The sequence below is a fragment of the Mirounga leonina genome, unplaced genomic scaffold, assembly GCF_011800145.1.
Source record: "Mirounga leonina isolate KUSES-001 unplaced genomic scaffold, KU_Mleo_1.0 Mir_174, whole genome shotgun sequence".
Classification (NCBI taxonomy): domain Eukaryota; kingdom Metazoa; phylum Chordata; class Mammalia; order Carnivora; family Phocidae; genus Mirounga; species Mirounga leonina.
The window spans coordinates 78,051,941-78,074,207 of record NW_023270451.1 but is presented as its reverse complement, the minus strand read 5'-3'; the positions used below and the strand labels follow the sequence as shown (position 1 = coordinate 78,074,207).

Below are 22,267 nucleotides of genomic sequence, written 5' to 3'. Positions count from 1 at the left end.
AGGAATTCGGAAGTTCTGAGGTTTTGATCAGTCAGGGTTTTAACCGAAGGAAGCCAGGAATAACAGAAGAAAGAGATTCTAACTTCAACCAGCAACCCTAACCTCCTCTTTCGGTTCTGGTAGGCAGGTTCTAAGAATCCAACTGAAGGAGCAAAAAGAAAGAACTAGAAAGGAGGGAGGAGCAAGATGGCGGAGGAGCAGGAGACCTGGATTTCGTCTGGTCTCAGGAATTCAGCTGGATAGGGATCAAACCATTCTGACCACCTATGAACTCAACAGGAGATCGAAGAAAAGAATAGCAGGAACTCTCTGAACAGAAAAGCGACCACTTTCTGGAAGGTAGGACGTGCAGAGAAGTGAATCTGAGGCGATATTCGGGAGGATAGACGGCGGGGGAGGGGCCTCCATTGGCCGCTTCTGGCAAGTGATAGAGCCGTGGAGCACAAAATCGGAAATTTTAGAAGTCGGCTCCACTGAGGGACGTCGCTCTAGTGGCTAAGGGGGTGTGGAACGCTCGTGGGACATTGTGATCTCAGGACCCTTGGGGTCACAGAAAGACCGGGGGTGCCTGAGTGCGGTAGAGCTCCCAGAGCTCCCAGGTATCGGAGCAGGGAAGTCGGCTGCAGAGGCGGAGCCGAGGCACGGGCTCTCAGCCCGGGGTGGCCATAAACCATGATCCGTGGCACAGTCGGGCCACTGCTCCTCCAGCAGGGACCCAACAAGCGGCAGGTCCGGGGAGACTCCCCTTCCTCCCCTGGGAGGAGCAGCGCAGGAGCGCACCGCAGGGATCTGCTGGGTTTGGAGACTCCACACGGGGTCCGGTGCCAGAGATAGAAACGCATGATCACAGGCAGGGTGAGCACGGAGTGCGGCTGGAGACAGGAGAGACAGGAGTGACTGACTGCTTTTCTCTGGGGGTGCACTGAGGAGCAGGGCCCCGAGTTCTCGGCTCCTCCAGGGTGGAGATTGGGAGGCCGCCATTTTCACTCTCATCCTCTAAAGCTGTACGGAAAGCTCGCAGGGAACAAAAGCCCCGGAGAGCAAACCGGAGCAGATTACTTAGCCTGGACCGGCAAAGGTGGGGCAATTCCACCTCCGGCAAAGACATTTGGGAACCACGGCAACAGGCCCCTCCCCCAGAAGATCAGCAGGAGCAGCCGGCCAAGACCAAGTTTACCGATCAATGAGAACGGCAGAACTCCAGAGCTAGGGGAATACTGCACATAGAATCCATGGCTTTTTTACCATGATTCTTTAGTCTTTCAAAGTTAATTTTTTTAATTCTTTTTTTTCTTTTTTTTGAATTTCTCTTTTTCCCTTTTTAAACTATCAATCCTTTTAAAAATCTTTTTTATTTTTCATTTTTAGAGTCATATTCTATCCCTTCATAGTAGTTAACCTTATTTTTGGTATATATATATATAAGTTGTTCTCTCCTTAAAATTTTGGGATATAGTTTCTTCTACAGACCAAAATATACCCTAAATCTCTAGTGTATGGCTTTGTTCTAGTCTCCTGCCTGATCACATTCTTTTTTTTTTTTTAATCCTTTCTTTTTTCAACCAACTTATCAATTCCTTTTATAAAATCTTTTATAATTTTCATCTTTACAGTCATATTCCATCCCTTCATCGTATTAACCCTTATTTTTGTACATATACAAATTTTTCTTTCTTTAAAATTTTGGGAGGCACTTTCTTCTAACAGACCAAAATATGCCCAAAATCTAGTGTGTGGCACTGATCTATGCACCAGCCTGATCATATCTGATCATATTCTGGGTTTTTTTGTTGTTTTTGTTTCTTTGTTTTTATCTTTTTTTTTTTCTTTCTTTCTTTCCCTTTCTTTTCACCCGGTTTCAGGTCTCTTCTGATTTGTTTAGTGTATATTTTCTGGGCACGTTATTACCCTGTTAGCATTTTGTTCTTTCATTCATCTATTCTCTTACCTATGGACAAAATGACAAGATGGAAAAAATCACCTCAAAAAAAAGAACAAGAGGCAGTACTGACTGCCAGGGACCTAATCAATACGGACATTAGTAAGATGTTGCAACTAGAGTTCAGAATGATGATTTTTAAAGACTAGTTGGGCTTGAAAAAAGCATGGAAGGTATTAGAGAAACCCTTTCTGGAGAAGTAAAAGAACTAAAATCTAACCAAGTCAAAATCAAAAGGGCTATTAATGGGGTGCAATCAAAAATGGAAGCTCTAACTGCTAGGATAAATGAGGCAGAAGACAGAATTAGTGATATAGAAGACCAAATGATGGAAAATAAAGAAGCTGAGAAAAAGAGAGAGAAACAACTACTGGATCACGAGGGCAGAATTCGAGAGATAAGTGATACCATAAGATAAAACAACATTAGAATAATTGGGATCCCAGAAGAAGAAGAAAGAGAGAGAGGGGCAGAAGGTATATTGGAGCAAATTATAGCAGAGAACTTCCCTAATTTGGGGAAGGAAACAGGCATCAAAATCCAGGAGGCACAGAGAACCCCTCTCAAAATCAATAAAAATAGGGCAACACCCTGACATCTAATAGTAAAACTTACGAGTCTCAGAGACAAAGAGAAAATCCTGAAAGCAGCTCGGGAGAAGAGATATGTAACCTACAATGGTAGAAACATTAGATTGGCAACAGACCTATCCACAGAGACCTGGCAGGCCAGAAAGGACTGGCAGGATATATTCAGAGCACTAAATGAGAGAAATATGCAGCCAAGATTACTATATCCAGCTGGGCTGTCACTGAAAATAGAAGGAGAGAGAAAAAGCTTCCAGGACAAACAAAAACTAAAGGAATTTGCAAACATGAAACCAGCCCTACAGGAAATATTGAAAAGGGTCCTCTAAGCAAAGAGAGAGTCTAAAAGTAACATAGACCAGAAAGGAACACAGACAATATACAGTAAAAGTCACCTTACAGGCAATACAATGGCACTAAAATCATATCTTTCAATAGTTACCCTGAATGTAAATGGGCTAAATGCCCCAATCAAAAGACACAGGTTATCAGATTGGATTAAAAAACAAGACTCATCGATATGCTGTCTGAAGAGACTCATTTTAGACCCAAAGACACCCCCAGATTGAAAGTGAGGGGGTGGAAAACCATTTACCATATGGACACCAAAACAAAGCTGGGGTGGCAATCCTTATATCAGACAAATTAGATTTTAAACCAAAGACTGGGGGCGCCTGGGTGGCTCAGTTGGTTAGGCGACTGCCTTCGGCTCGGGTCATGATCCTGGAGTCCTGGGATCAAGTCCCGCATCGGGCTCCCTGCTCGGCAGGGAGTCTGCTTCTCCCTCTGACCCTCCCCCCTCTCATGCTCTATCTCATTCTCTCTCTCAAATAAATAAATAAAATCTTTTTAAAAAAATAAATAAATAAACCAAAGACTGTTAAAATAGATGAGGAAGGACACTATATCCTACTTAAAGGGTCTATCCAACAAGAAGATCTAATAATTGTAAATATCTATGCCCCTAACATGGGAGCAGCCAATTATATAAGCCAATTAATAACAAAAGCAAAGAAACACATTGACAACAATACAATAATAGTGGGGGACTTTAACACCCCCCTCACTGAAATGGACAGATCATCTAAGCAAAAAAATCAACAAGGAAATAAAGACTTTAAACGACACACTGGACCAAATGGACTTCACAGACATATTCAGAACATTCCATTCCAAAGCAACAGAATACACATTCTTCTCTAGTGCCCATGGAACATTCTCCAGAATAGATCACATCCTAGGTCACAAATCAGGTCTCAACCGCTACCAAAAGATTGGGATCATGCCCTGCATATTTTCAGGCCATAATGCTTTGAAACTAGAACTCAATCACAAGAGGAAAGTTGGAAAGAACACAAATATATGGAAGCTAAAGAGCATCCTACTAAAGAATGAATGGGTCAACCAGGAAATTAAAGAAGAATTTAAAAAATTCATGGAAACAAATAAAAATGAAAACACAACTGTTCCAAATCTTTGGGATGCAGCAAAGGTGGTCCTAAGAGGAAAGTATATAGCAATACAAACCTTTCTCAAGAAACAAGAAAGGTCTCAAGTACACAACCTAACCCTACACCTAAAGGAGCTGGAGAAAGAACAGCAAATAAAGCCTAAACCCAGCAGGAGAAGAGAAATAATAGAGATCAGAGCAGAAATCAATGAAATAGAAACCAAAAGAACAGTAGAACAGATCAACGAAACTAGGAGCTGGTTCTTTGAAAGAATTAATAAGATTGATAAACCCCTGGCCAGACTTATCAAAAAGAAAAGAGAAAGGACCCAAATCAACAAAATCATGAATGAAAGAGGAGAGATCACAACCAACACCAAAGAAATACAAACAATTATAAGAACCTATTATGAGCAACTCTATGCCAGCAAATTAGATAATCTGGAAGAAATGGATGCATTCCTAGACATGTATAATCTACCAAAACTGAACCAGGAAGAAATAGAAAACCTGAACAGATCTATAACCACTGAGGAAATTGAAGCAGTCATCAAAAATCTCCCAACAAACAAGAGCCCAGGGCCAGATGGCTTCCCAGGGGAATTCTACCAAACATTTCAAGAATTAATACCTATTCTTCTGAAACTGTTCCAAAAAATAGAAATGGAAGGAAAACTTCCAAACTCGTTTTATGAGGCCACCATTACCTTGATCCCCAAACCAGACAAAGACCCCATCAAAAAGGAGAATTACAGATCAATATCCTTGATGAACTTGGATGCAAAAAGTCTCACCAAAATACTAGCCAATAGGATCCAACAGTACATTAAAAGGATTATTCACCACGACCATGTGGGATTTATCCCTGGGCTGCAAGGTTGGTTCAACATCCGCAAATCAATGTGATAAAATACATTAATAAAAGAAAGAACAAGAACCATATGATCCTCTCAATAGATGCAGAAAAAGCACTTGACAAAGTACAGCATTCTTTCTTGATCAAAATTCTTCAGAGTATAGGCACAGAGGGTACATACCTCAATATCATAAAAGCCATCTATGAAAAACCCATAGTTCATATCATTCTCAATGGGGAAAAACTGAGAGCTTTCCCCCTAAGGTCAGGAACACAGCAGGGATGTCCACTATCACCACTGCTATTCAACATAGTATTAGAAGTCCTAGCCACAGCAATCAGACAACAAAAAGAAATCAAAGGCATCCAAATCGGCAAAGAAGAAGTCAAACTCTCAGTCTTTGCAGATATGACCACTTTATGTGGAAAACCCAGAAGACTCCACCCCAAAACTGCTAGAACTCATACAGGAATTCAGTAAAGTGGCAGGATATAAAATCAATGCACAAAAATCAGTGGCATTCGTGTACACCAACAACAAGACAGAAGAAAGAAAAATTAAGGAGTCGATCCCATTTACAATTGCACCCAAAACCATAAGATACCTAGGAATAAATCTAACCAAAGAGACAAAGAACCTGTACTCAGAAAACTATAAAATACTCATGAAAGAAATTGAGGAAGACACAAAGAAATGGAAAAACGTTCCATGCTCATGGATTGGAAGAACAAATATTGTGAAGATGTCAATGCTACCTAGAGCAATCTACACATTCAATGCAATCCCCATCAAAATACCATCCACTTTTTTCAAAGAAATGGAACAAATAATCCTAAAATTTGTATGGAACCAGAAAAGACCCCGAATAGCCAGAGGAATGTTGAAAAAGAAAAGCAAAGCTGGCAGCATCACAATTCCGGACTTTAAGCTCTATTACAAAGCTGTCATCATCAAGACAGTATGGTACTGGCACAAAAACAGACACATAGATCAGTGGAACAGAATAGAGAGCCCAGAAATGGACCTTCAACTCTATAGCCAACTAATCTTTGACAAAGCAGGAAAGAATGTCCAATGGAAAAAAGACAGTCACTTCAACAAATGGTGTTGGGAAAATTGGACAGCCACAGGCAGAAGAATGAAACTGGACCATTTCCTTACACCACACACAAAAATAGACTCAAAATGTTGAAAGACCTAAATGTGAGACAGGAATCCATCAAAATCCTAAAGGAGAACCCAGGCAGCAACCTCTTCGACCTCAGCTGCAGCAACTTCTTCCTAGAAACATCACCAAAGGCAAAGGAAGCAAGGGCAAAAATGAACTATTGGGACTTCATCAAGATAAAAAGCTTTTGCACAGCAAAAGAAACAGTCAACAAAACCAAAAGACAACCGACAGAATGGGAGAAGATATTTGCAAATGACATATCAGATAAAGGGCTAGTATCCAAAATCTATAAAGAACTTATCAAACTCCACACCCAAAGGACAAATGATCCAATCAAGAAATGGGCAGAAGACATGAACAAGACATTTTTCCAAAGAAGACATCCAAATGGCCAACAGACACATGAAAAAGTGCTCAACATTGCTCGGCATCAGGGAAATCCAAATCAAAACCTCAATGAGATACCACCTCAGACCAGTCAGAATGGCGAAAATTAACAAGTCAGGAAACGACAGATGTTGGCGGGGATGCGGAGAAAGGGGAACCCTCCTACACTGTTGGTGGGAATGCAAGCTGGTGCAGCCACTCTGGAAAACAGTATGGAGGTTCCTCAAAAAGTTGAAAATAGAGCTACCATATGATCCAGCAATTGCACTACTGGGTATTTACCCCAAAGATACAAATGTAGGGATCCAAAGGGGTACGTGCACCCCGATGTGTATAGCAGCAATGTCCACAATAGCCAAACTATGGTAGAACCAAGATGTCCATCGACAGATGAATGGATAAAGAAGATGTGGTGTATATATATACAATGGAATATTATGCAGCCATCAAAAGGAATGAAATCTTGCCATTTGCAACAACGTGGATGGAACTAGAGGGTATTATGCTGAGCGAAATAAGTCAATCAGAGAAAGACATGTATCATATGATCTCACCTATATGAGGAATTCCTAATCTCAGGAAACAAACTGAGGATTGCTGGAGTGGTGGGGGGTGGGAGGGATGGGGTGGCTGGGTGATAGACACTGGGAAGTGTATGTGCTATGGTGAGTGCTGTGAATTGTGTAAGACTGTTGCATCACAGACCTGTACCTCTGAAACAAATAATACAGTATGTGTTTAAAAAAAAAAAAAAAAAAAGAGAGCAGGAAGGGAAGAATGAAGGGGGGGAAATCGGAGGGGGAGACAAACCATGAGAGACTATGGACTCTGAGAAACAAACTGAGGGTTCTAGAGGGGAGGGGGTGGGAGGATGGGTTAGCCTGGTGATGGGTATTAAAGAGGACACATACTGCATGGAGCACTGGGTGTTATATGCAAACAATGAATCATGGAACACTACATCAAAAACTAATGATGTAATGTATGGTGATTAACACAATAATAAAAAAAATTAAAAATTTTAAAAAAGAAAGAACTAGAAAGACTCCCGTAATTCTTTCCAGTAGTTACTTTAAAGTCAAGTACTAGGCTTTGTAGATGTCTATACGGGAAAATGCCCTTTTTTTTTTTTTTAAGATTATATTTATATATTTGACAGAGATACACAGCAAGAGAGGGAACACAAGCAGGGGGAGAGGGAGAGGGAGAAGCTGGCTTCCTGCTGAGCAGGGAGCCCTATACGGGGCTTGATCCCAGGACCCTGGGATCATGACCTGAGCCGAAGGCAGACGCTTAACAACTGAGCCACCCAGGCGCCCAGGAAAATGCCCTTTAGAAATCACGGCCTGGTGCCAAGAATGATACCACCTGGACAAAACGGTCAAGTCAAAAAGCAATGGACCATAAAACAGAAAATCTAGATTCTACTTCTGTCTCCAGCATGACTAGTCTGATAACCAGCTGACTCTCTTTTTTAACTGTCAAGTGAAGATACTAATACACATCTTGTCTTCTCAAGCTGGAGGTCCAAATGAGATATGAGCACACACTGCACTGTAAAAACCTAAATATAAAGGATTATTATAACTTCTAAGAACTGTATCTTTGGAGACTCTTCTGTTATTTATGTTTAATTGGGTTTGGGTTTATTTTTTAAAAGAAGAATCTGGTACCAGGCTTTACCTATATTGCTTTCCCCCATATTCTGAAAACAATTTCCAGGACTAAGGAAGATAGAGAAGACAAATTCAGCTTAATTGGGTGCCTCAGAAACCACAGTGGAGGCTGCCATGCTATGTTTTCTAGGAATTAATTTTTAAAGTTTTCTGCTTCCTGGGCTGTGTCATCAACACACAGAGTCTGTGGCAAATTTGATACTGGTTTCATCAATTCACAAAATCAGTACATTTGGAAGAAAAGAAAAAGAGGAGGTAAGACTTTTAAATACAAGCACGGTCAACAATTTCCAATTAAATCCTAATTACTCTGGAATGTATTACTTCTCACACATTTATAAGCAGCAATCATCTGGTTATTAGGATATATAGCCTGACTCCCCTCCTTTGGTAAATAACATTTTAAGAGTGTATCTTCATAGACGCCAATCTGTGCTACCTTCCTAGACTAGAATTTCTTTCACACAGCCCTTCCATTTTGTGAGAATGACTTAGACTTATTATACGCTAAAGAATCAAAGGCAACTTAAATCACTTTTATCATGACCAGTGACGTCATGTTGGAGAGTCCAGACATCACTGCATGAAGAACAAAAGAAAACAAAAGGAAAACGGCTGTAAATGCATGGGTTCGCCAATCGTAAATCTGCATCTGGTTAACGCTATATAACTAACAGCAACATTACAGGACTGAAGTTTGGAATCGTGACAGTGTGTGGAACCTTCTTTCATAGATATCGGGAAACTTGAGTGAATATAAAACGTTAAGAGCCTCTGAAGGACAACCTGAATGTAGCTGGTACATTTTAAGACCAAATCTGAGTAAATGACTAGGCTCACTGTTCATAAAAATGTTTGGCTTTATGGCTTAGCCTTCTGAGGAATCTGCCCTTCTGTGGTGGGAAAGGGGGGGTAGTTTTGATGAAGGAGGAATAGCTACTTAACTACCACCCAGTAAGAATATCTTTTTTTTTTTTTAATTCAATTCTTTTTAAACAGAGGATTCCAATCAGGAATCTGGAATGACTACTGGGTCTTCTTCCCTCCAATATTTTTCTTTTGGGAAAATGTCAAACCAAAAAATTCTTTAACATACAACGAACACCGTTTATATCTCTCAACCACATTCACCAGCTACCAACATTTTTCCCTATTGGCTTTATCTGTGTGTGCACGTGTTTTGTAGTTTTGTTAAATCATTTGCAAATAAATGGAAGACTTCAATGGCCCTCACCCCTAAATATTTCAGCCTACGTCTTCTAAGAACGAGGACAGACATATGCATAATGCTACTGTCACTCTCAAGAAATCTAACATTGACATATATCTAATATACAGTCCGAATTAAGTATCTGATTGTTCCCATAATATCTTTGTGCTCTTGTTTTTCATTTTTCTAATCCAGGATTTTGTACTGGATTTAACTATATTGCTTTCATTTCCCTAATCTTGAACAGACTATCTTCCCTTGGATTTCAGGATGTTGATTTTTTTTTTCTTTTTTAAAGATTTTATTTATTTATTTGACAGAGAGAGAGATAGCGAGAGCAGGAACACAAGCAGGGGGAGTGGGAGAGGGAGATGCAGGCTTCCTGCCGAGCAGGGAGCCCGATGCAGGACTCGATCCCAGGACCCTGGGATCATGACCTGAGCCGAAGGCAGACGCTTAACGATTGAGCCACCCAGGCACCCAGGACATTGATATTTTTGAAGAGGCCAGGCCAATGGTTGTTTATAGAATGTCCCACAATTGGATTTGATAGACTTTTTTCTCATTATTAGTTTCAGTTAGATTCAGAGAAGTGGATCTTTTGGGCAAGAAACTCCATATGTGATGTTGTATCGTTCTCAATAGATCACATGAGGAGGCAGATATTGTCCATCTATCCCATTATTGGTGATGCTAGGTTTGATCACTCGGTTAAGGTGGTGTATGCTGGGTCTCTCTACTATACAGGTACATCTTCCCCTATGTAATCATTTAGTAACCTGTGATGCTTTAAGACTGTGTCGATATATGTTCCCTAACAATCTTCTATCCAATGGTTTTAGCATCCTCTGATGATCTCTATCTGAATCAATTATTTCATTAGTGATTGCAAAATAATAACCATCATTCCTTCTACATTTACAAGCTGGAAATTCTCTTAAACTGTAGGCTCATAGATTATTTTTATTTACTGCATTATAATCCATTAGCATTATTATTCTTTCTGATGTTCAAACTGTCCCACAGTTGGCCAGATGGATACCATCAGGCTAGCTCCTATGTCTTTTCAGGTTATCTCCATTAGTTTTTGAGTAGCTCTTGGCTTTGTTCTTGCCTTGCCTCTGAAAGCCATCTCTTCACAGAGTCCTGGTAACTTTTATTAGGGAACGGTATTTAGAGACCAAAATCTGAGTGCCAGGTATGCCCATTACTGTGGGGTGTCATTGCTTCTAAGCCTTTTCAGTGGGCGTAACCAGCAAATATTTTTTTTTAAACAATTCATGAGTTCATCTACAAATCAAAAAAATGTTAGACAACCCAATAGAAAAATGGGAAGTTCTGCTCCCATCCAGGATGTAGGATGCTACAAAGAACATTATCCCCACCCCAAAAATGAGAAAAACCCAGATAACCTACAAAATCATAATTTTTCTTAAGCCCACCAGAGAACGAGCTGAGACTGCAAGACAGCCAAGTAACCTGAATTCCAAAGACAAGCCCACAGGAGAAAGGTTTCACCTCTGGCAGAGCATGAGAGCAAGAGGTGACCACCACGCGCAGGTTAAGGGGAAACCAGTCACTGTCCCAAGGGCTTTATATTACTAGCTCTTTTAATATTCCAAACCACCGTGGGAGACAGAGAAATTATGTGGTCCAAAGGTAATCATTGGAGGAACTAAAAATAGTGACACTATACTGAGAGGAGATCTAGAGGAATTCTTACTTATAACAAAGAGGTCAAGAGATAGAATCTAAAACTGATAAATCAAAAAGCAATTTCATAGACTAAACAATAATGATCAACTGTACACCTGAAGATGGTTATGATGGCAACCTTTAGGTTTTGTGGGGTTTTTTAACACAATTTTAAAAAGTAGCATCATAAGCATATTAACTAGTGATAACAACTAGAATAAACAGGTAAAATTCTTTTTCTCTGAGAGTTATCCTTGGGATAGGAAAGGATATTATTTTCAGTGTAACTCCATTTGAACCGCTACATCATACTTTCTTTACCACGTATGCGTGCATTACTTTGGTAATTTTGTCAAATTCTGAAGAAAAGACTCTACCTTGATCTGCAAGACATCAAGTGGAACAGTCTCTCCTTTCACAATGGCAAGTGTAGCATCTGTAATATGTCTAAAAAGACAAAGGGAGGAAATGATCACGTGTGGAAAACAAGCAACCCCTCCCCCACCACACCCATACCCACACTCACACCCACACACACACACTCCTGCCCAGAGTACTAACAGGTCAGGAAAAAGACCTATTCCTTCAAAATACTCCAAGATAGCACAACAAATGAATATAAAAGAGTTACTGATAAAAATACAGTGGAAGCCTTTGGCAAAGAGAAGTTTATACAAGGCGCCAATCATTTGTTTACATCACATTTACTGAATCTCTACTATGTGTCTTATCACTGGAAAATATGATACTTAATATTAACAGCATCTTTCATTCATTCAAAGAAATTCAAGCACTTGAAAAAATATTATTTCTTTTGACTCTAATAATCTAAAGGGCAACTAAAAGATAGGATTTGAGCTATCTCAGCAAAATATGATCTGGAACCCAAGACCTATTTCTCTGACTTACCAGGATTACCAGGATTAATGGCTGATTCTTTTGTTCATAGACACAACACCATTCCTATCTACAATCTGATCGTCAGTTGAAAAGTCTGTAAGTAAGAAAGGCTAGTACCATCGACAACTGTTCAGGGCATGTGAAACTATGCTAGGCTTAAAAGCAATTCTAGGGTTCAAGCTCTAATGAGATCCCAGGTCAGACACACATTAAATTACAACAGACAGTCAAAGAAATATTAAATCAACAAGTGGCCAGACAGTATTTGCTCTTGCAGCAGAAAGAATGAGTCAACCCACTTCAAACACTCTCCTTGCCCAGCCTGTCCACCCCTCCTGTCACTTACCCACTGTCTCTTTGCTTGGCTGGCTATTCTCATCCTTCAGATCTTGGCTGAAATGTCACCATCTACCCTAACCAGCCTGTAGGCCTTCTCTGTAATTCTCTAGCACTGAACTGTATTCATTTTCCTTGATCATAGATCACAATTTATAATACACACTTGTTATTTACATCTTTATTATCTGCCTCTTGCTGGAGACTGAAAGTTCCACAAGGTTAGTAATAATTTACATCCATTACTGACCAATATAAAACCTAACACCCAGCATAGAGCATGGTATAGAATAGGCAATCAGTATTTGATGAATAAATGATTTTATTCTATAAAATTCCAAGCATATAAAAACGCAGAGAGAATAGTATCATGAATTCCTGTGTATTCCTCATCCAGCCTCCACAAGTATCAATGCAGAGCTGATCTTATTTTTTTAATACTCTCACTCACTTCTCCAGTCTGTAGCAAAGGAAATCCCAGACAGCGTTAACACTTTATCCATAGATACTCCTTTATGTATCTCTAAAAGACATATTCCTTTATTCCTAAAAGACTTTTTTTTAAAAAAAAACAAAATGTCATTATCCTATCTAAAACTTTTAAATAACTCCTTTCCATCAACAAACATTTAGTCAATGTTGAAATTTCCCCAATTAACTCAATTTTTTTCAGTTTCTTTGTTCAAATCTGGATCTAACACACTGCAATGGGCTTATATGTCAAGTCTTCTCTGATCTATAGATTCCCTCTCCTTTTCTTTCCCTACTTGTTAAAAAATGGGTTGTCTTACTGTGTTGCTGAGGGGCTGGATTTTACTGATTGCATTCCCATGGTATTAACATGTGTCCATATTCCCTGCATTTCCTAAAAATCTCTATCTGATTCAGCTTGGTGTGTTTGGCAAACATACTCCAGAGGTAGTGGTGTGTACTTCTATCAGTAAGTACATAAAATCTGTTTGCCTTTTTTGTGTGTGGAATAGTAGCCCCCATTGGTAATCAATAGCTAGATTAGTTAACAGAATTGCAAAATGGTGATCTTTTAATCCTATTATTCCTTCTAATTTATTATCTGGTCCACAAAGAGAAACTTTCCCTCATCAATGATTTAGGTACCATAAAATAGAGGTCATACAAGAAATATCTGATTTTTTAACTTCACCAATTTTCAAAGTAATAAGCGGATATCCCAGTATCCTCTAAAAAGGACCCAATGAGTTTTTCACCTTTATTTCCGAGTATCATTATGAACTCATAAATAATTTTAAATATATTTGATTATGTTTCAATGCATTATAGTTATTAGCCTTACTGATACTCAAATTGTCCCAAATGAATGAACTTCAAGGGTGGAGTACAAGGGTCAAGGGTCAGTAGATAATCGAAATGAACAATGAGAAAGAGGGGCCAAGGAACACCCTGTCAATGTCAACCAAATTGAGGAACTAAGAGCTCCTCCCTAGCACTTATTCACACAAGTAGAGTTATCTATGTTTGAAAGAATTAGTTTAATACTTTAACTTCTTTTTTAAAATTAGATTGGTTAAGATATAATTTACACATAGCAGATTTCATCCTTTTAGGTAAACTGTTCTACAATTTTTGACAAATACCTTCAGTCATGTAACCATCACCATGACCAAGATAGAGAACATTTATGACATCTCAGAAAGTTCCTTCATGGCCCTTTGTGGCCAACCCACTCACCCCACCATAAGCTCCTGGCCAACTACTGTTTTCTATTTTTCAGAATATCATATAAATTGAAACCAAAAGTATGAAGCCTTAACAGTTTAGCTTTTTAAAACTCCTAGCATGAGTGTGAGATTCATTCATGCTGCTGAATGGATTTAAAGATTGTTTCTTTTTATTGCAGACTTGTATTCCATTGTATGGACATACCACAGTTTATCCATTCACCAGCTGATGGACATTGGCACCATTGCCAGTTTTTGGCAGTTACAAATGAAGTGACTTTCATGTATACATTTTTGTATGGACATATGTCCTAATTTCTTTTGGGTAAATACCTAGCAGTATGATTGCTGCTCATAGATTTAATTTTAAAAGAAACTGCCAAACTCTTTTCCATAGTGGCTATACCATTTTGCATTTCCACCAGCAATATGAGAGTTTCAATTGCTTCGTGTATTTGCCAGTACTTGATGACATAAGGTTTCTGTCTGGTTTGTTTAAGCCATTCTAATAGACACATCTCATAGTGGATTTAATTTGCACTTCCCTAACTAATGATGAATATTTTTTCATGGGCTTATTTGCCATCCATGTCTTTGGTGAAGGGTCTGTTCAAATATTTTGCCCTTCTATTATTTGACTGTTTGTTTTCTTATTACTGAGTTGTGAGAGTTATTTGTATACTATGGACACTGGTCCTTTACCAGATAGGTACCTTGCAAATATTTTTTTCCCAGTCTGCAGCTTGTCTTTTCATTTCCTTAACAATGCTTTTCAGGGGCGCCTGGGTGGCTCAGTCCGTTAAGCATCTGCCTTCAGCTCAGGTCATGATCCCAGTGTCCTGGGATGGAGCCCACTGTCTTTGGGCTCCCTGATCAACGGGAAGCCTGCTTCTCCCTCTCCCTTTGCCCCTCCACTCTGCTTGTGTTCTCTCTTGAGCAGTCTCTGTCTCTCCCTCTCAAATAAATAGAATCTTAAGAAAAAAAAAACAAAACAATACTCTTCAAAGAACAAATGTTTTAAATTTTGCTGAAGCTGAAATTATTTCTTGTTGTTTTTATGGTTTCTGCTTTTTGTGTCCTAAGAAATCATTGCCCTGAGGCGCCTGGGTGGCTCAGTCATTAAGAGTTTGCCTTCAGCTCAGGTCATGATCCCAGGGTCCTGGGATTGAGCCCCACATGGGGCTCCCTGCTCATCGGAGAGCCTGCTTCTCCCTCTCCCCCTGCTTGTGCTCTCTCTTGCATGCTCTAATAAATTAATAAAATCTTTAAAAAAAAAAAATCATTGCCTGTCTCCAAGTCACAAAGATTTTCCTCCAGAAATTTTTACAGTTTTAGGTTTTACATCTAAGTCATGATCAATTTCATGTTTATTTTTACATATTGTATGAGAGATGGGTTATGGTTCATTTTCTTGCATGTGCTTAGCTAACTGTTGCAGCACCAATTGCTGGAAAAACTCCACTGACTTGCCTGGCACCTTTGTCAAAAAAAATCAAGTGTCTACATATGTGTGGGCCTAATTCTGGACATTTTCTTCTATTGATCTACTCATTTCTTCTTTTGCTAACACTACACTATCTTGATTACTGTAGCTTTAGAAAATAAGTCTTGGAATCAGATACAGTAAGTCCTCAAACTTTGTTATTCTTTTTCAAAGTTATTCTGAGTTTTCTAGTTCCTTTATTTTTCCATATAAATTTCAAAATCTACATGTCAACATCTATAAAAGGTCTTCTGCAATTCTGATTGAGATTGTGTTGAATTTAGAAATCATTTGGAGATAACAGACATCTAAATATTGAGTCTTAAAGTCCATGAACACAGATATCTCTCCATTTATTTGTTTTCTTGATTTCTCTATGTTCTATAGTTTTTAGCATATAAATCTTGTATTTTGTTAGATTTATCCCAAAGTATTTTTTTGTAAAAGCTTAGCAATGTTAGTACTACATTGCCTTATTTGTTGTTGTATTTTAGAAAAATACAGTAATTACTAATAAAGTTAAAGATTTATTGTGTCTAGCGTTTAAGTACAACTATAAGAAAGGAGTCACTTAGAAATTACTATAATCTCCATTCAAAAAAGTGTAGTTTCTCTTCTAATATGGCTTCTCCTAATCTATTCTTCACTGTACAGTTCTGGTTAATGTTAATTTGGTAGAAAAAAATCACCTTTCCATAGTAACTGACTGGAGTATCTATAAAATGCCTTTTCCTTTAAAAATGTTTTGCCTTAGGTGAAACAGCAAGAGAAGAGAATGTTCTCTTCAATTTGCTTATACTGTTTTAATTATAGAATTGGTCTCAGTAACTGTACAGCTATCCTATTTTTTTATTAACCGTTTTCCATCCTAAATTATCAATAAATATGCATAAAGTCTTCAACATATCCAATAAGTTACCAACTCGTATTTATCTGTTTACCTAACTGGTCCTTATTTTAACTTGTTAACAATCTTCTGAAGTAAGTACTGTTGTTGGGCATTTGATAAAGGCAGGTGAAGAAACTGACGTTCAGAGAGATTCAATAAAATTCTCAAGATGACAGAGCAAGCTTGTGGCAAAACGAAATTCAACTGCAGGTCTCACTCCAAGGGTGTGCTCTCTCACCCAGTGAGGCTGCTGCGGACATACCAGAGGAATAGCCATGGGTTCCCACAGGGCAAGCCCACAGCTAACAGTGGGACCAGGTTTAAAATGTAAACATCTAAGTCAGGAATCACCATCCACTTGAATCGTCCTGCTAACTTCTAGCAAAGTTAGGTATAATTTAAGACCCTTTAAGATACCCAAAATATACACATTAACTCAAACACTTAGATTACATTCTGGGCTCCCTAGTAAGCAAAATCAAAGTAAAGAAACAGCCTATTTTACTTTCCCATATTTCCCTATCAACACGTCTTTATCCCATTTTTTCCCTCCAATACAGATGCTATCTGGGAAGTAGGTAGCAGAAATTGAGATTCAATTTAGGAGAAAGCAAGAAGCATGATCACAAGTTTAGATTAATCTCATAGGAATACATTAATTCTGAAGGAAGCTATTAGAAAGGATCCAAAAGCTCTGTACTTACTCTGAGTAGTACCGAGCACATTGAGAGGCTTAGGAAGTGCTTTTAAGAGACTGACCTTAAAAAAAAAACAAACGCTGCAACTGAAAAAAGCCTTTTAATATTAATTTTTTTCCAAAATTATCTGGCAGCACCCAGCTAAAATACAACCACAAATTTATCATTCGCCAGCAATAACTGAAAGTTCTAGCTAAAGCAGCACTGTAGCACCAAACAGCTATTTTTTAGAATTATTTACCTGCAACATTCCAAATGCAAGATTCCTTATTCTCCTGTAGTAATTATGGTACAACAAATCTTGACAGCAGTGCAAAAGCAAAGCCTTGTTCTTTTAAATGGCCTTAGGCATCTGCCATGTTGAGAGGTCTACAAAATTCTGAACCCAGGGCAGATTTATTTAATTATCTCAGAGCACTGGGGCATGCTTATAAATTAAGTTTTATAAATCTTTAAATTATAAATAGAAGCAGCAACAACATTAGTTGAACCCAGGAAAAATCAGCTCCCAAAAAACTGAAGATCTGCAAGAAACTAAGACCTTGAGGGTGGCCACGCTGCCCATAACCTGGCTTTGGGACAGGCAAGGCGTTCTCCAAGGAACATGGTCTCCCTGTGGATCGCTGACATATTTGGGAATGTTGGCAAAGCAGTTCAAATAATCTATATTGACACAAAGGGAAAGACTAACTCTCTAAGGTAACCAAGACTCAAACCAGATAGAATTTATCTCAGATAAGCAAAAATGCTTGAATAATTCATTATTTGTTATATCCATCGCCCCTCAGAAATTCTAAACTAAGAATAAAAAGTCTGGCAAACTGAAATGCCACCTGAGGCTTCAGGATGACTGGTGAAGAGCTGAACATCCCCATTAAATTAAGGCTTGAAGCAGGAGACGTTTTGACGAAGGCCTGATATACGGGTCTATGGTTGGGCCTAGCGTATGACATATGGACCAAGGCTTTTATGATATATAGAGACAGAGAATTGTTAAAAGATATAAAATGACTCCTAAAATTCTAACAGCAAAAATAAATTCACAAAAACCAACCTAATCAAAATCCCAAAGCAGAAAAAAAACAGAAAATCACCTGAGTATTACTATTGTTATGATTCTAGAAGGTTATATAACCAGAAATGTTGTAAGAAGATTTTAATTAATACATTCAACAAGTATTTCTTTATGGACCTCTCGCAACTATGTCACAAAGCTTACATGAAAGATCAGGCAATTGACAATGACAGCCTGCAAACAATTTGCTCGATTATACTATTTATCACTGTCAAAGCCAGGACTCAAATTCAAGATTCCTATCTTCTTGAAAGACTACAGCTTTGTTTACATAACGCTTTCAAGAGAAAAGAGTGATAACAACAACCTGCCTGACTCCTGAAGACAGACTCACAGCAATTTAATTTAGATGCTAGGGCTACAATGCTTTCCCAACTGCTTTATCCATCCTGCCTTCCACTTTCGGCATTCCCCAAAGGATGAGACTATTATTTTGCTGTTCTAGTTACTTATATTAGCAAGATAATGAAGCCAAGTCTAGCCGTTCAGTTTTCACAAGGGACTTGCTATTTGTCATCATGTATTTTTAAAGCAAAACAATGATCAATGCAAATCTGACTTCACTAGAGCATCTTACAAAATAAAGGCACAAAGATAGTTCAGATAGGGGATGCTATCTTCAAAACTGACAGAAGGACATCAGTATTCATCTCTACACCTGACCTGGGCACTGGATACCAGAGCAGCAGGGCCCCAGAACCCAACAGGGAAACTCCCAATGAACTGAAAGGTTGTACTTTGATCTAGGTCCTCCTCTTAATGATTTGAAGTTCCATGCTATCCAAACTAAAAACAAACAAAAAATTCTTATCACCCACATGTGAACTGTCCATTCCCAGGCTCACTCACCCACAAATGCCACTACCCCACATTGACAACCTACTGGACTTTGTTTCCACTTTCGGCAAAGAGGGTAGGACTCAAACTACTGGTCTGTCCCAGTGGGATAAATCCAATGGGAATTTTACTGAAGGAAGCCTAAGGGGAAAAAAGAAGAGGAAAGTTTTTACGGTTATGGTCAGAGAATCAGACTGAACAGAGAGACACACACATGTTCACTATGACAAAGTAACTGACCCTCAGTGCACCACCCCATCTCTCCCTGCCCTAGGCTAGACCAGCAATCGGATAACGCTAAGTGAGCGGTTTCTAGAATGAGGCAGGCCTCGAAAACAAGAGGACTCTGCGAATTTGGAAGAAATATGTGGGTACTCATTAACAGCAACTGTTGAAAGAAATTTGGTTACAAAAAGGAGGGTCTTAAAGATATTGGATAAATGTGCTATTGTGACAGAGACTGCATTTTGTTGTCACACTATTCAAAAAAGTTGTGGATAAACCAGAAATATCTAACATTTGTACAGTAACTACTGACAGCGTTTTATAAACTATCTCGAGTGTAAAGAAGGCAAAGAGGACAAGCAAGTTCAAGTAGCAGTCATGCCTCCCTCTCCCCGCACCCTTCCCCAGAGGAAACCACTATCCTGCTGATGCTGTGGTACCTTTCCCGCCACGTTATTATTCTTTTACAACATATTTACACATCCATTAACAGTATGCAGTGTTGCTTTCTGAATTGCATAACATACTTTGGCAACCTGCCTTTTATAGTCAGTATTTTTTAGACTTAATCATGTTTATAGATATCTATATATCTATATGTCTCTAAATCTATAAATATCTATAGATATTTATAGATCTAAGTCATTCATTCTTACTGCTACATGGCTTCCAGGATATGATTATACCATCATTTATTTATGAAGGAATTCTGTGAAGAGAAGTTTCCATGGGAAAAATTTATATTTCAAACAATAGTTTTTCTGGTAAAAGCTCTCGGGCGCTCTGGCACACTAAAACAGAGGAGTCCGCCGCAGATTAATCAAAGTGTTCCAGGACACAGGCAGCAGTACTCTATTTGCTAAAACCCAAAGAAGCACAATTTGTGCCCACCTTAAGTTATAAAATGGCGAAAAAAGGTAAAAGGAGATAAAAAGCACGGAAATGTAAAAGCTAAAACGCAATCACTCTTGAAAGCTCACCTCATCTGCTCTTCGAAGAACTCCAGTAATAACCTACAAACGTTAAAAAAAATTATTATAAACAACGTGTAGGCTCCCTTATCAAACAAGAATTGGATTCAGTTTTCACGGATCACAAACTTATGTCTGTTCTCTTCTTAGAGACTACGTCAAAAGATGTACTGGCTCTTCGAACATACAGTGTTCTGCAGGGGGATCGGAGCAAAATTAGATTTGATTCTTGACCTAAGATCAATAGTCCAATAAAGGCTAAGGTGAAATAATTACAAAACCTCCACATTATATTAGCAAAATTGTTCTGCATTCTCTAAACTGGATACAAATGTGAGCCACACAGCAATCATACAGAGGAGCCTGGGTTCTACTACACATAGCCACACAGGAACAAAAGTCACACTTTGCTACTTGCAGAGAAGTCTGTGCTCAACAAAGATTTATGAAGACAAGGGGAACTGTAGCTCCTCTTTTAAAAGATATTTTTTAATTTCAATTTGTACATGATGGTTTTTTATTTTTAAAATATGATATCCATGGGGGCTCCTGGGTGGCTCAGTCATTAAGCGTCTGCCTTCGGCTCAGGTAATGATCCCAGGGTCCTGGGATCGAGCCCCGTATCGGGCTCCCTGCTCCGCGGGAAGCCTGCTTCTCCCTCTCCCACTCCCCCTGCTTGTGTTCCCTCTCTTGCTGTGTCTCTCTCTGTCAAATAAATAAAATCTTTAAAAAATAAATTAATTAATAAAATAAAATAAAATATGATATCCATGCCTTGTATTAGTGGTGAAAAATACCTGAAGAAGGAAATGCTTTCTCATCATCCCATCATGCTGGATAACCATCATGAATCAGTTGCTTACATTTTGGCATATTTCCCCCCAATCCTTTTTTTATTCACCGCATATTTGTACATGACTGAGATTATACCAAATACACGATTTGGTCTATTTCTTAAAAACATTTTGTAAAGTAAGGACGGATGCCAATCTTCTCCCTTCACCTCCTGCCTCAGTGAATTTCAGGGTTACATGGGGCCGTCATGAGGTCTACTTCATTCTTTGTTGGCATGCTATCAGTATTCTTCACACTTCATTAAAAAGCCATTAAAACAATTCCAGGATCATTAGCACAGTCTTTCTAAAAGCAGCTTACTAAGGCTCACATAACTGCTAAGTCAAACATAGGACACTGCTCTGTCTGCTGTTACCTCCGGATCCCTCCACACTGAGGAAACCACCAAATGGAAGCAAAAAGGCCATCAGAAATGAGGCCCAGCTGTGAATTATGGCCCACAGGATGGAAGGACTGAGCAGTAGGAGGGGCCCCTGCACGGGGCTCTTCAGGGGCTTCCAATACGTAATGAAGGTTCCAGTCTGTTGCCCTCGAAAGGAAGAGCACTTCTAGGGCAATGTACTTACTGTCCTTACTGGACCAGAGTAAGCATTAAGGACATGAAATTTTAAAACAAAGGCAGATACATACACCTGAACTTGTACATCCCTGCCTCAAACTGTACTACTAGGAGAGAACATTCCATGCGATGGAAATGATGTGAGAACAGAAGCATTTTTTCAAAAGGGGATCTAAGTTTATTTTATAAGAACCATCCCTCATAATTAAAACTGATCCCCTAACTCCCTAACACACAGGCTACTCCATCATTTTCCAAAATGTAAAAAGCTTATCAAACCCACCACCATTTCTTCTCCTTATTTATTCAATTTTATCCTACTTAAATTTGACAAAACAAAAATCCTATATGCTGGGTATAAAGTTTATACAAAACAACAGAATAAAAGTGCATGACAGAAATATAATGCTACACCTGTTTCAGGGAGTAGGAATCCTAAAAAAATAAATTACAAAGAATTTCCTTAAATTATAACCACTTTATGCCATTGCTCTAAGATCTAATTTCCATTTTATTCACCTTCAAAATGGTTTTGAAAAGAAAAACAGCCATACCTCCTGCAATGTCCCATCTCCTCCCGCAACGATGATCACATCTGTGTTTTCCATCAGTTCCAGGAGTTTCTTGGCTTGGCCCTCATAATCGGTCTGAAATACAAAAGAAGTCTTTGGTAAATTTCCCATCCTAGGGCCATAAAAATCAAAGATTTAAAAATATGGGACATTTTCTTTAAAGTTTGACACAGAGTCTTTCCTCAAATTCTACATAAT

General features: G+C 38.8%; 1 protein-coding gene across 3 annotated transcripts in view; it reads right to left on the bottom strand.

The window, feature by feature from the left end:
- AGK (acylglycerol kinase) overlaps window positions 1–22,267 on the bottom strand; it is an 81,197-nt gene that overhangs the window by 19,135 nt on the left and 39,795 nt on the right. For all 3 annotated transcript variants that reach the window (XM_035021250.1, XM_035021252.1, XM_035021251.1), the window contains exons 6-9: window positions 22,052–22,144; window positions 20,093–20,125; window positions 18,934–19,028; window positions 11,350–11,419 (exon numbers count right to left, since the gene is read on the bottom strand). In XM_035021250.1, the coding sequence (XP_034877141.1) occupies window positions 11,350–11,419; window positions 18,934–19,028; window positions 20,093–20,125; window positions 22,052–22,144 (291 nt within the window). The remainder of the gene's footprint in view (window positions 1–11,349; window positions 11,420–18,933; window positions 19,029–20,092; window positions 20,126–22,051; window positions 22,145–22,267) is intronic.